At 37.0% G+C, this 13,969-nt stretch overlaps 1 protein-coding gene across 1 annotated transcript in view; it reads right to left on the reverse strand.

The window, feature by feature from the left end:
* Mical (Molecule interacting with CasL) overlaps nucleotides 1–13,757 on the reverse strand; it is a 30,052-nt gene extending 16,295 nt beyond the window's left edge. The window contains exons 1-8 of the mRNA XM_089856987.1: nucleotides 13,642–13,757; nucleotides 12,891–13,258; nucleotides 11,077–11,316; nucleotides 9,158–9,481; nucleotides 7,868–8,219; nucleotides 5,430–5,701; nucleotides 4,967–5,300; nucleotides 863–1,377 (exon numbers count right to left, since the gene is read on the reverse strand). Coding sequence (XP_089713113.1) covers nucleotides 863–1,377; nucleotides 4,967–5,300; nucleotides 5,430–5,701; nucleotides 7,868–8,219; nucleotides 9,158–9,481; nucleotides 11,077–11,316; nucleotides 12,891–13,208 — 2,355 coding nt within the window. The 5' untranslated portion in view covers nucleotides 13,209–13,258; nucleotides 13,642–13,757. The remainder of the gene's footprint in view (nucleotides 1–862; nucleotides 1,378–4,966; nucleotides 5,301–5,429; nucleotides 5,702–7,867; nucleotides 8,220–9,157; nucleotides 9,482–11,076; nucleotides 11,317–12,890; nucleotides 13,259–13,641) is intronic.
* Nucleotides 13,758–13,969: the final 212 nt, after the last annotated feature.

Below are 13,969 nucleotides of genomic sequence, written 5' to 3' on the forward strand. Positions count from 1 at the left end.
TTAACGTAACCCCTAAGTAACCTTTAACGTAACCCCCAAGTAACCCTTAATGTAAATCCCTTTCAAAATCACCAATGAAAACCCCGAATAAACAAAAATTATCATTAGTGAGTAGCCCCTCGACGAGCTGCCTTTAACAGTGCTACCCGCCGTAATCTCTATGTAACCCTTAATCCCAATCCCGTTTAAAATCGGCAACGAGTTTTTAGTGAGTAGACCCTCGATGTTTACCCGTAATACACGTACAGAAAGTATTAGTTTACAACCAAGACTTATACCCACGAATACTTATACAGGGTTCATACAACTTTTGGAAAACAAACTTCCCTGAGATTTCTAGGTTTTCCCCCATATACTTCCCTGAGTTTTCCAGGTTTTTCCCGTATATCAACGAAGGAGGATGGGCAAATAGGACTATTACATAATCAAATAAAAGACATCCCCGTATCTCTAATATAACCAGAGTTATGAGCCTCCAAAGTTTAGTGTAATGTTAATCCTATGGAGGGGATGTTCACGAACATTTTCCTAAATTACTGGGCCCCTGTTTGTCGTAGCCCTACGTTTTTAGGATGGTTGGCGAATAGGACTATAACATACTCAAAGGGCATCCCCGTATCTCTAGTAGAACCACAGTTATGAGCCTCCAAAGTTGGGTGTAATGTTAATCCTATGGAGGGGATGTTCACGAACATTTTACTTAATTACTCGGCCCCTGTTTGACGCAAATTTCCCTGATTTCCCTGAATTTTACTAAAATTCGAAATTTCCCTGAGGTTTTGTCAACTATTTATTTCCCTGTTTTCCAGGTTTGTATGAACCCTGACCACATATTAAAGTGAAATAATGGAAAGAACCTTACCTCCATTTCACTATCATCCGAGACCCGTTGTCCTTCATCTTTCCTGAGTTGCTTCTGCAAATGGCGCATCTTGATTCGAAATTGTTCTCTATCAGTGGCGGCTTGCGTTGTCCCAGTTACTTTCTTAAAACTAGTCAGTGCCACGTCTTTCGATTCGAGATTAAGAGCCAAGTTCTTTTCCTTCATGCGTCTTCTATGACCAACATTGGATAAACCAGCGGGAGTTTTGATTCTCTTTGATCCTTCAGCGTTGCCTTCACCTTCGATGGAATAACGTTTTCTGTGTGGAAGCCTGACTTTGCTCAGATTCAACTTCTTCGGCTCCCCTTTGGCCATTTCCGCGGCTTCCGGATCAACGGGAGTGGTACTTCCACTGGCCCTTTGGTCATCCGATGTCGGACTAAGGGCTGGACGGACTAGATACGGAATTTCTCCCCTGAAGGTGTCATAGATCTGAGTCACGTACGCTACCATGGCTAATTTGTCGGGAACATCACACTGACTCATTTCTTCTCCTGTAAACATGAATTATGTAAACGAACGTTATAATACTAACTAAGGCGTAAACGAACGTTATAACACTAAGGAAGGCGTAAACGAGCGTTATAATACTAAGGAAGGCGTAAACGAGCGTTATAATACTAAGGAAGGCGTAAACGAACGTTATAATACTAAGGAAGGCGTAAACGAGCGTTATAATACTAAGGAAGGCGTAAACGAGCGTTAGAATACTAAAGGTGCATTTTCATGCTCGCTAGTAGCGGGCAAAACACACAAAAAATCCGCTGTCGCTACACGCTTGAGTCGTTTTCATGCTCGCGAAAGCAGAAATATTCCGCTGAAAGTTTAAAGCTTAAGCAGATTTTCTCTCTCCGCGCCGATCAAATCGAAACAGATATTTACCGCTTTAGCTTTTCAAATCCGCTAAAGCTCAACACCACGTGACTTATTTCAGCCATTCAGAGGGATTCTAAAATATAGTTTTTGGCCTCCCCGCACAGACATGGCGCCATCTGGTAACAAATGAGCAAGCATGAAAATAAAAAACGCGTATAGCGGAAGCGGAAATCCAAAATAATCTAGTTGTCAAAAATGCCCGCGAAATTTGAAAGCTTACGCCAGATTTGCCCGCTACTAGCGAGCATGAAAATGCACCTTAAGGAAGGCGTAAACGAACGTTATAATACTAAGGAAGGCGTAAACGAACGTTATAACACTAAGGAAGGCGTAAACGAACGTTATAACACTAAGGCGTAAACGTACGTTATAATACTAAGGCGTAAACGAACGTTATAACACTAAGGCGTAAACGTACGTTATAATACTAAGGCGTAAACGAACGTTATAACACTAAGGAAGGCGTAAACGTACGTTATAATACTAAGGCGTAAACGAACGTTATAACACTAAGGAAGGCGTAAACGTACGTTATAACACTAAGGAAGGCGTAAACGTACGTTATAATACTAAGGCGTAAACGTACGTTATAATACTAAGGCGTAAACGTACGTTATAATACTAAGGCGTAAAACGTACGTTATAATACTAAGGCGTAAACGAAAGTTATAATACTAAGGCGTAAACGAAAGTTATAATACTAAGGCGTAAACGAAAGTTATAATACTTAGGCGTAAACGAAAGTTATAATACTAAGGCGTAAACGAACGTTATAATACTAAGGCGTAAACGAACGTTATAATACTAAGGGGTAAACGAACGTTATAATACTAAGGCGTAAACGTACGTTATAATACTAAGGCGTAAACGTACGTTATAATACTAAGGCGTAAACGTACGTTATAATACTAAGGCGTAAACGTACGTTATAATACTAAGGCGTAAACGTACGTTATAATACTAAGGCGTAAACGAAAGTTATAATACTAAGGCGTAAACGAAAGTTATAATACTAAGGCGTAAACGAAAGTTATAATACTAAGGCGTAAACGAAAGTTAAAATACTAAGGCGTAAACGAAAGTTATAATACTAAGGCGTAAACGAAAGTTATAATACTAAGGCGTAAACGAAAGTTATAATACTAAGGCGTAAACGAAAGTTATAATACTAAGGCGTAAACGAAAGTTATAATACTAAGGGGTAAACGAACGTTATAATACTAAGGGGTAAACGTACGTTATAATACTAAGGCGTAAACGTACGTTATAATACTAAGGCGTAAACGTACGTTATAATACTAAGGCGTAAACGTACGTTATAATACTAAGGCGTAAACGTACGTTATAATACTAAGGCGTAAACGTACGTTATAATACTAAGGCGTAAACGTACGTTATAATACTAAGGCGTAAACGAAAGTTATAATACTAAGGCGTAAACGAAAGTTATAATACTAAGGCGTAAACGAAAGTTATAATACTAAGGCGTAAACGAAAGTTATAATACTAAGGCGTAAACGAAAGTTATAATACTAAGGCGTAAACGAAAGTTATAATACTAAGGCGTAAACGAAAGTTATAATACTAAGGCGTAAACGAAAGTTATAATACTAAGGCGTAAACGAACGTTATAATACTAAGGCGTAAACGAACGTTATAATACTAAGGGGTAAACGAACGTTATAATACTAAGGCGTAAACGTACGTTATAATACTAAGGGGTAAACGAACGTTATAATACTAAGGCGTAAACGTACGTTATAATACTAAGGCGTAAACGTACGTTATAATACTAAGGCGTAAACGTACGTTATAATACTAAGGCGTAAACGAAAGTTATAATACTAAGGCGTAAACGAAAGTTATAATACTAAGGCGTAAACGAAAGTTATAATACTAAGGCGTAAACGAAAGTTAAAATACTAAGGCGTAAACGAAAGTTATAATACTAAGGCGTAAACGAAAGTTATAATACTAAGGCGTAAACGAAAGTTATAATACTAAGGCGTAAACGAAAGTTATAATACTAAGGCGTAAACGAAAGTTATAATACTAAGGGGTAAACGAACGTTATAATACTAAGGGGTAAACGTACGTTATAATACTAAGGCGTAAACGTACGTTATAATACTAAGGCGTAAACGTACGTTATAATACTAAGGCGTAAACGTACGTTATAATACTAAGGCGTAAACGTACGTTATAATACTAAGGCGTAAACGTACGTTATAATACTAAGGCGTAAACGTACGTTATAATACTAAGGCGTAAACGAAAGTTATAATACTAAGGCGTAAACGAAAGTTATAATACTAAGGCGTAAACGAAAGTTATAATACTAAGGCGTAAACGAAAGTTATAATACTAAGGCGTAAACGAAAGTTATAATACTAAGGCGTAAACGAAAGTTATAATACTAAGGCGTAAACGAAAGTTATAATACTAAGGCGTAAACGAAAGTTATAATACTAAGGCGTAAACGAACGTTATAATACTAAGGCGTAAACGAACGTTATAATACTAAGGGGTAAACGAACGTTATAATACTAAGGCGTAAACGAAAGTTATAATACTAAGGCGTAAACGAAAGTTATAATACTAAGGCGTAAACGAAAGTTATAATACTAAGGGGTAAACGAACGTTATAATACTAAGGCGTAAACGTACGTTATAATACTAAGGCGTAAACGTACGTTATAATACTAAGGCGTAAACGTACGTTATAATACTAAGGCGTAACCGTACGTTATAATACTAAGGCGTAAACGAAAGTTATAATACTAAGGCGTAAACGAAAGTTATAATACTAAGGCGTAAACGAAAGTTATAATACTAAGGCGTAAACGAAAGTTATAATACTAAGGCGTAAACGAAAGTTATAATACTAAGGCGTAAACGAACATTAGAATACTAAGGCGTAAACGAACATAATACTAAGGCGTGAACGAAAATAATACTAAGGCGTAAACGAACATAATACTAACGCGTAAACGAATATAATGATACTAACGCTTAAACGAACATAATAATGATACTAACGCTTAAACGAACATAATAATAATACTAATGCATAAACGATCATAATACTAACAATACTAACGCGTAAAAAACAAAATACTAACGCGTAAAAAACAAAATACTAACACACTTAAACAAACATTAGAATCCCAACGCGTAAATAAACATAAGAATTACTAAAACATTTACCTGTCATAACGGGTGGAATTCCAAACTCCCTTTCACAAATATCAAAAGCAAGCTGATTATTCTTAGCGGAGTCTTCATCCTTCAGAGCTTTCATATCAATAAGATCAGGCCTGTACCGATGAATGATCCCACACAACGCCAATCCGGTTTTCCAAGACGTTGACAAGTTATCGATAGTCAATCCCTCAATATGAGAAACTTGACGTTGACACCAGGCCAACAGAGCATCAGGATGAATCAGGGACATCCTCCTTCTCTTCTTCCTTTGAATATCCGGAACCACATCAGGAAGTTGATCTTGAATCTCCGCATCAGTGTCGCATAAACACCTAACCTATTAATTTATCAAAACCCAAAAATACATTACCTGATTAAGATGACTTAAATTTAATCTCTGTCTTATTAAGATTACTTAAATTAAATTTAATCCCCAAATTAAATGACTTAGAGTTTGTTTTCTAACCTGGGACGGTAGTACTGAATTTGAATTCAGGTTAGGATAGCGAGACGATGGATTGAGCATGTACTGGTTCAAATCTTTACTGAGGTTCTCGGGTGTTGTCTGAGCCAGTAATCGATAAATTGCTTCTCGTTCAGCCAGTACTTGCAACGGGGCCATTTTGCCAGAAGCCCAACTTCGTACCATCCAAGCTGCGTCAAAGGCACTAAGAAAACCTCTGGCGCAACCGGAGCCAGTGGGCCAGAAAGGTTCCAAGAGGCAATCCCCGACTAATCCTTTAAAATTATTATGAACAAAGACTGTCATGATGTTTCTAACATATCATTCATTATCAAGTGCCATCCTAACAAAATTATTCCCCTCTGATACAAGTGCGATGGGTTACACAAGACATTTTGAACATTGCTTAATAAAGCACATTGACAGTCGGATCGGTTGCATTTTGCTAACCCTCAGTGTACCACAAAGAGAAGTGCATGTACTTGCACAAAGTGGGATGGGTAATTGTAACATGATTCTTCCAACAACCCTTAACATTTATTATAGCAATTGGGGTTACTAAACCGAATCATGCATGCACATACGCCATTTTAAATAGTTCCCTCATCATTACTATATCTATTAGCGCTTAACGATTTGCCAAGGCGCATGCGCTTGTGCGTTTTTGTCCCGCCACGTCAAGGCAATCAAGGTTTATGGGTTAATTGCCGAGGATTTCGTACAAACAACAGTTATAGAATTCACCATAGCACGGTGCAATAATTACGCATCTGAAGTTAAATGAGTTGGAGAGCAAATTAACAAAAATGGTGCCATGAGCCCGGGAAGAATCATGTTACATAACTAAAGTATTAAGAGGAAACAGAGTGTCATCCTTCTTCTATTATCCCGAATCATGCACATACTCGATAAATAGTTCCCTCATCATTACTATGCTATATCTATTAGCGCTTAACTATTTGCCAAGGCACTTGCTGCATGCGCTTGTGCGTTTTTGTCCCGCCACGTCAAGACAATCATGGTTTGTGGGTTAATTGCCGGGGATTTAGTACTGCAAACAGTTATAGAATCCACCCCACAGTGCAATAATTACCCATCTGAAGTTAAATGAGTTGGAGAGCAAATTAACAAAAATGGTGCCATGATCCCGGGAAGAATCATATGTTACATAACTAAAGTATTAAGAGGAAACAGAGTGTCATCCTTCTTCTATTATCCCGAATCATGCACATACTCGATAAATAGTTCCCTCATCCTTATTATATCTATTAGTGCTGCTTAACTATTTGCCAAGAAGCATGCATGCGCTTGTGCGTTTTTTGTCCCGCCACGTCAAGACAATCAAAGTTTATGGGTTAATTGCCGGGGATTTAGTACTGCAAACAGTTATATAATTCACCCCAAGGTGCGATAATTACCCATCTGAAGTTAAATGAGTTGGAGAGCAAATTAACAAAAATGGTGCCATGAGCCCGGGAAGAATCATGCTACATAACTAAAGTATTAAGAGGATACAGAGTGTCATCCTTCTTCTATTATCCCGAATCATGCACATACTCGATAAATAGTTCCCTCATCATTACTATGCTATATCTATTAGCGCTTAACTATTTGCCAAGTAACTTGCTGCATGCGCTTGTGCGTTTTTGTCCCGCCACGTCAAGACAATAAAGGTTTATGGGTTAATTGCCGGGGATTTAGTACTGCAAACAGTTATAGAATTCACCCCACAGTGCGATAATTACCCATCTTAAGTTAAATGAGTAGGAGAGCAAATTAACAAAAATGGTGCCATGATCCCGGGAAGAATCATATGTTACATAACTAAAGTATTAAGAGGAAACAGAGTGTCATCCTTCTTCTATTATCCCGAATCATGCACATACTCGATAAATAGTTCCCTCATCCTTATTATATCTATTAGTGCTGCTTAACTATTTGCCAAGAAGCATGCATGCGCTTGTGCGTTTTTTGTCCCGCCACGTCAAGACAATCAAAGTTTATGGGTTAATTGCCGGGGATTTAGTACTGCAAACAGTTATATAATTCACCCCAAGGTGCGATAATTACCCATCTGAAGTTAAATGAGTTGGAGAGCAAATTAACAAAAATGGTGCCATGAGCCCGGGAAGAATCATGTTACATAACTAAGGTATTAAGAGGATACAGAGTGTCATCCATCTATTATCCCCTTCTGATATGCACAATTAAATAAGGGCAGTACCGAAATGGAGCTCAACAGTACAAAACCAACTAATAGACAAAAATGGTGCCATGAGCCCGGGAAGAATCATTCTACATAACTAAGTATTATTCTATTATCCCCTTCTAATTTTATGAACTATTATTTGAACAGTACAAAACTAATAACATTTGGGCTAAGACATCACTAGGCCTAATATTAAATTGTGGTTTGAAAACAACCAAAAATAGGCACATACCTTGAAGTAGTCTATGGCCTCTTCTTTCCACCATTCTACAAGCATTTTCCGCGGCATACATGGAGGTGAAATCAAACATGGCAACATCAGCTTGACCATAATGATTAACGGCGAAGTCTTGATGAGGCATTTGATAACAGGTGGCAAAATCAGCGGCATCGCGGGCATAATCCATTAAGGCTTCCCTATTTACATTATCGGGGGATAACAGTCTGGCTGTATCACTGAAGTCATTTATGATGACGCCTTTCTCCAATAAACTCTGCTTCTTGGCAGTCATCACGAAGTAGTGAGTGTCATCTTTGTAGTAGACAATGTTTTCCAAATCTATTCCTGTCTGCTCTTTCATATCCTAAAAGTTTATGGGTATAATGTTATGTTATCAGCGCCTTTTCTTTAAGGCATAATGTTATCATGTTTTCCGCGCCATTTCCTTTAAGGTATAATGTCATATTATCTAAGACTTTCCTTAAGGCATAATGTTACATTATCTAAACCTTTCCTGTAAGGCATAATGTTACATTATCTAAACCTTTTCTTTTAAGGCATAATGTTATATATTATCTAAACCTTTCCTTTAAGGCATAATGTTATATATTATCTAAACCTTTCCTTTTAAGGCATAATGTTACATTATCTAAACCTTTCCTGTAAGGCATAATGTTACGTTATCTAAACCTTTCCTTTTAAGGCATAATGTTACGTTATCTAAACCTTTCCTTTTAAGGCATAATGTTACATTATCTAAACCTTTCCTTTAAGGCACAATGTTACATTATCTAAACCTTTCCTTTAAGGCATAATGTTACGTTATCTAAACCTTTCCTTTTAAGGCATAATGTTACGTTATCTAAACCTTTCCTTTTAAGGCATAATGTTACGTTATCTAAACCTTTCCTTTTAAGGCATAATGTTACGTTATCTAAACCTTTCCTTTTAAGGCATAATGTTACATTATCTAAACCTTTCCTTTAAGGCATAATGTTACATTATCTAAACCTTTCCTTTAAGGCATAATGTTACATTATCTAAACCTTTCCTTTAAGGCATAATGTTACATTATCTAAACCTTTCCTTTAAGGCATAATGTTACATTATCTAAACCTTTCCTTTAAGGCATAATGTTACGTTATCTAAACCTTTCCTTTAAGGCATAATGTTACATTATCTAAACCTTTCCTTTAAGGCATAATGTTACATTATCTAAACCTTTCCTTTAAGGCATAATGTTATATTATCTCAACCTTTCTATTATACACCCCTCATTGACGAATTACTGCCATATATTACCTGGAAGAACTTTTGATTGAAAATGAAAGCAACTCCACTGATCTCATTAATCTGGGCTTCCTCCATTGTCTGGCGGTTGATAAAGTTAGCGGTAATTGCAATAGCTAATTTCCCTCTAAACTCCTTTCTATTGAAACCCTTGAGAGTATTCCTCTTTCCATCCGAGCCAATTAAAACATCAAACTCATATTGAGCCACCGGATGATCTGCAGGTGTTACAGTCGCTCTCCAACCCACTCTCTCCTTCGTTTGATCTTCGGGGGGTTCAATAAGATTCTCAAAGCTAACATTCTCGTGAACTTCCACTCCAAGCAATAAAGCAACCTTTGAATTGAATGAAAAAGATTAACGAAGTCGTATCAAAGGAAAAATATTAAACATTAATGATCTCTTGTTACAAAAACGCTGACTACTGCGGCGTCTGCTAAACCGAACCACTTACCCTCATGGATTGGTTGAATTCTTACAAGCTAGAGAGGTAAGGGTACGACAGGGGTAAGAAGATGGGTTCGGTTTAGCAGACGTCACTAAACCGAACCACTTACCCTCATGGGATTGGTTGAATTCTTACAAGCTAGAGAGGTAAGGGTACGATAGGGGTAAGAAGTGGGGTTCAGGCTAGCAGACGCCACTAAACCAATGGCGGATGGCGCAGTAGTCCTTGATTATTTATACTGCGCAACCCGCCATTGGTTTAGTGACGTCTGCTAAACCGAACCACTTACCCTCATGGGATTGGTTGAATTCTTACAAGCTGAGAGAGGTAAGGGTACGATAGGGGTAAGAAGAGAGGTTCTGGCTAGCAGACGCCACTAAACCAATGGCGGATGGCGCAGTAGTCCTTGATTATTTTTAAGACTAATTAAATGCTAATTATCATATTGTAATGGTTTAGTGGCGTCTGCTAGCCCGAACCACTTACCCCCATGGGATTGGTTGAATTCTTACAAGCTGAGAGAGGGGTAAGAAGATGGGTTCTGGCTAGCAGACGCCACTAAACCAATGGCGGATGGCGCAGTAGTCCTTGATTATTTTTACTGCGCAACCCGTCATTGGTTTAGTGACGTCTGCTAAACCGAACCACTTACCCTCATGGGATTGGTTGAATTCTTACAAGCTAGAGACGTAAGGGTACGATAGGGGTAAGAAGAGAGGTTCTGGCTAGCAGACGCCACTAAACCAATGGCGGATGGCGCAGTAGTTCTTGATTATTTCTACTGCGCAACTATCCATTGGTTTAGTGACGTCTGCTAAACCAAACCACTTACCCTCATGGGATTGGTTGAATTCTCTCAAGCTGAGAGAGGTAAGAGTAAGACAGGGGTAAGAGGGGTTCGGGCTAGCAGACGCCACTAAACCAATGGCGGATGGCGCAGTAGTCCTTGATTATTTTTACTGCGCAACCCGCCATTGGTTTAGTGACGTCTGCTAAACCGAACAACTTACCCTCATGGGTTTGGTTCAATTCTTACAAGCTAGAGAGGTAAGGGTACGATAGGGGTAAGAAGTGGGGTTCAGGCTAGCAGACGCCACTAAACCAATGGCGGATGGCGCAGTAGTTCTTGATTATTTCTACTGCGCAACTATCCATTGGTTTAGTGACGTCTGCTAGGCCGAACCACTTACCCCCATGGGATTGGTTGAATTCTTACAAGCTGAGAGAGGTAAGGGTACGATAGGGGTAAGAAGAGGGGTTCTGGCTAGCAGACGCCACTAAACCAATGGCGGATGGCGCAGTAGTTCTTGATTATTTCTACTGCGCAACTATCCATTGGTTTAGTGACGTCTGCTAGGCCGAACCACTTACCCCCATGGGATTGGTTGAATTCTTACAAGCTGAGAGAGGTAAGGGTACGATAGGGGTAAGAAGAGGGGTTCTGGCTAGCAGACGCCACTAAAAACAATTAAAAATGAAATACCTTGAGAAGTATAAGCTGAAGTTGTCGAATGCTAATATGATCAATTGAACCGGCGCAAAATTTCCCAAAGAACTTTTTGCCTCCTAAATTTCTGAGATCATGAATGACAAAGGGCCAAAGATGAAGAACGTTATTCCTAGAGAAACGGTCCCGTTTTTCAATAACTACAACTTTGCAGCCTAATAGCTGGGCTTCAATGGCTGTACGCAAACCACATGGGCCGGCTCCAATGATCAACACCTAAGTAGGGAAAACGATAAAAGACAAGTGTGTCACAATAATGGTCTACTATTAAATTACGTTTTGATTTATAGTATAACATATACAAGATAAGAGTTAACCTATATATATATATATACATATATATAATTAGACTGCAATTAAAAATTTCAAGGTGACCATTGAAAGTTGTAAATTCCTTTAAAGGAAATATATCCTTGAAATATAAGAAAATATGATATGAAATTGATGAAAAATATAGGAAGAAATTGATATCCATATATTAAGGATGAAGGAACCCTAGTTTTATTGCAAAAAAAAAGCAGCATCACGAATAACCCTATGGAGTTAAAATTATAGGAAAATATAGGATATTATGGGAAAATATAAGAATTATCACGATATTATGGGAAAATATAAGAATTATCGCGAAATTATAGGAGAATATAGAAATTCTCGCGAAATTATAGGAGAATATAGAAATTATCTCGAAATTATAGGAGAATATAGAAATTATCTCGAAATTATAGGAGAATATAGAAATTATCGCGAAATTATAGGAGAATATAGAAATTATCGCGAAATTATAGGAGAATATAAGAATTAATGGAATTATGGGAGAATATCAGAATTAATGGAATTATGGGAGAATATAGGAATTAATGGAATTATGGGAGAATATAGGAATTAATGGAATTATGGGAGAATATAGGAATTAATGGAATTATGGGAGAATATAGGAATTAATGGAATTATGGGAGAATATAGGAATTAATGGAATTATGGGAGAATATAGGAATTAATGGAATTATGTTAGAATATAGGAATTAATGGAATTATGTTAGAATATTGGAATGATCATGAAATTATGTTAGAATATTGGAATGATCATGAAATTATGTTAGAATATAGAAATTATCATGAAATTATGGGAGAATATAGGATATATCATGAAATTATGGGAGAATATAGGATATATCATGAAATTATAGGAGAATATAGGATATATCATGAAATTATGGGAGAATATAGGATATATCATGAAATTATGGGAGAATATAGGATATATCATGAAATTATAGGAGAATATAGGATATATCATGAAATTATAGGAAAATATAGGGATTATCATGAGATTATAAGAGAATATAGGAATTATCATGAAATTATCGGAAAATATAGGATATATCATGAAATTATAGGAAAATATAGGGATTATCATGAGATTATAAGAGAATATAGGAATTATCATGAAATTATCGGAAAATATAGGATATATCATGAAATTATAGGAAAATATAGGGATTATCATGAGATTATAGGAGAGTATAGAAATTATCATGAAATTATAGGAAAATATAGAAAGGACTTAAAATTGTAGGAAAAAAATAAGAAATATAGGAACAGTGGTCACCCTTAATTTAAATTAAAAAACCCTTAAGAAAAGCAAATCTATAAAGGCCTAAAAAAGGATTAAGATCACTTTCATACTAAATTTACACAGACAATTTATAATTTCATATTAAAGTTCCCATTTTGATTCTCACAAGACAAATTTTTACTTCAAAGTTGAAAATGAAACTACACCATCTCACCCTTGTGTTTTGGCAAGCTTTTCCTCTGTTATAGCATTTATGACTGGCTCTTTTATCCAATTTGGCCCATAAAGAAGCTGCCTTCCATGATCTTAGTTTGGCTTTTAATTTTGGGTAGAAGTTATGAAAAGAACTGGGCTTCATTCTTAGAAGTTCACAAATTTGTCTATAGGTGTATAGCACAGCTTTGAAAGTCCCAGCTGAGACAAACTGATCAAATAACTCCGAAGCCATGGCACTTTCTGGGCTCAACAGGGTTGTAGGTGGTCCAGTAGCACCACCTCTCATACCCATGCCTTTCATCATTCTGCCTGCCATTGCCTTTCACACTATACCCACAAGTTGTGGGGTCCAATTTGGTTTAACACCTGAAAAGACAAATTTCACCACAAATGTTATGTTATGTAATAAATCTCACTATTTTTCATTGGGTTTTATAATTAGGTTATGTTTAATTAAAAGGTTAATAACTTATAACTGACTAGTACTGATTATAAACTTAAAAATTAGAGTAGTCTTTAAATATTTTCAGAAAATAAAATATAAAATCTCTCTCCACTATCAAGTGACATTAAACAGTCAAGTGGTTTCACTTGTGCCCATTGCCCCATTCAAATTTAAAAACAATTGAAGCCAAGGCTTATCTTATCACACCCTGACTCTGACTGACACAAGTGTTTAGACTGCTTACCGCTGTCATTGACCAGTTTCTGAAATTTTACATAACAAAATCGAATGTAATTTAACTTACATAATTTTATAAAGAAAGCTTTGATAACGCGGAAGTGTACAAAAACTAATTTTTTTCAGAGCGTTTCACATAAAAGCGCAAATTTTAAGATATTCCTTGGTTGCTTTATCAACCTTGTTTCAATGCCTATATATAACTTCAATCAAAATATTCATCAATTCAAAGCCTTCTAGGACCAAGGCTTTTTTTTTTTTTTTTTTTCCACCTACGAGCACTAGTGCTTAGCCGTTAGGCCTTGAGCACCAGGAAGAATGGAGCGGGAGACCCTACGCGGCCCAGCACAGACGGGGGCCGCTAGGTCGTATGTGGATAAGCAGGGAAGGAAATG

This window comes from Phalangium opilio, unplaced genomic scaffold (genome assembly GCF_054372755.1).
Source record: "Phalangium opilio isolate 3A_F unplaced genomic scaffold, DU_Popi_V2 ptg000217l_1, whole genome shotgun sequence".
Classification (NCBI taxonomy): Eukaryota; Metazoa; Arthropoda; class Arachnida; order Opiliones; family Phalangiidae; genus Phalangium; species Phalangium opilio.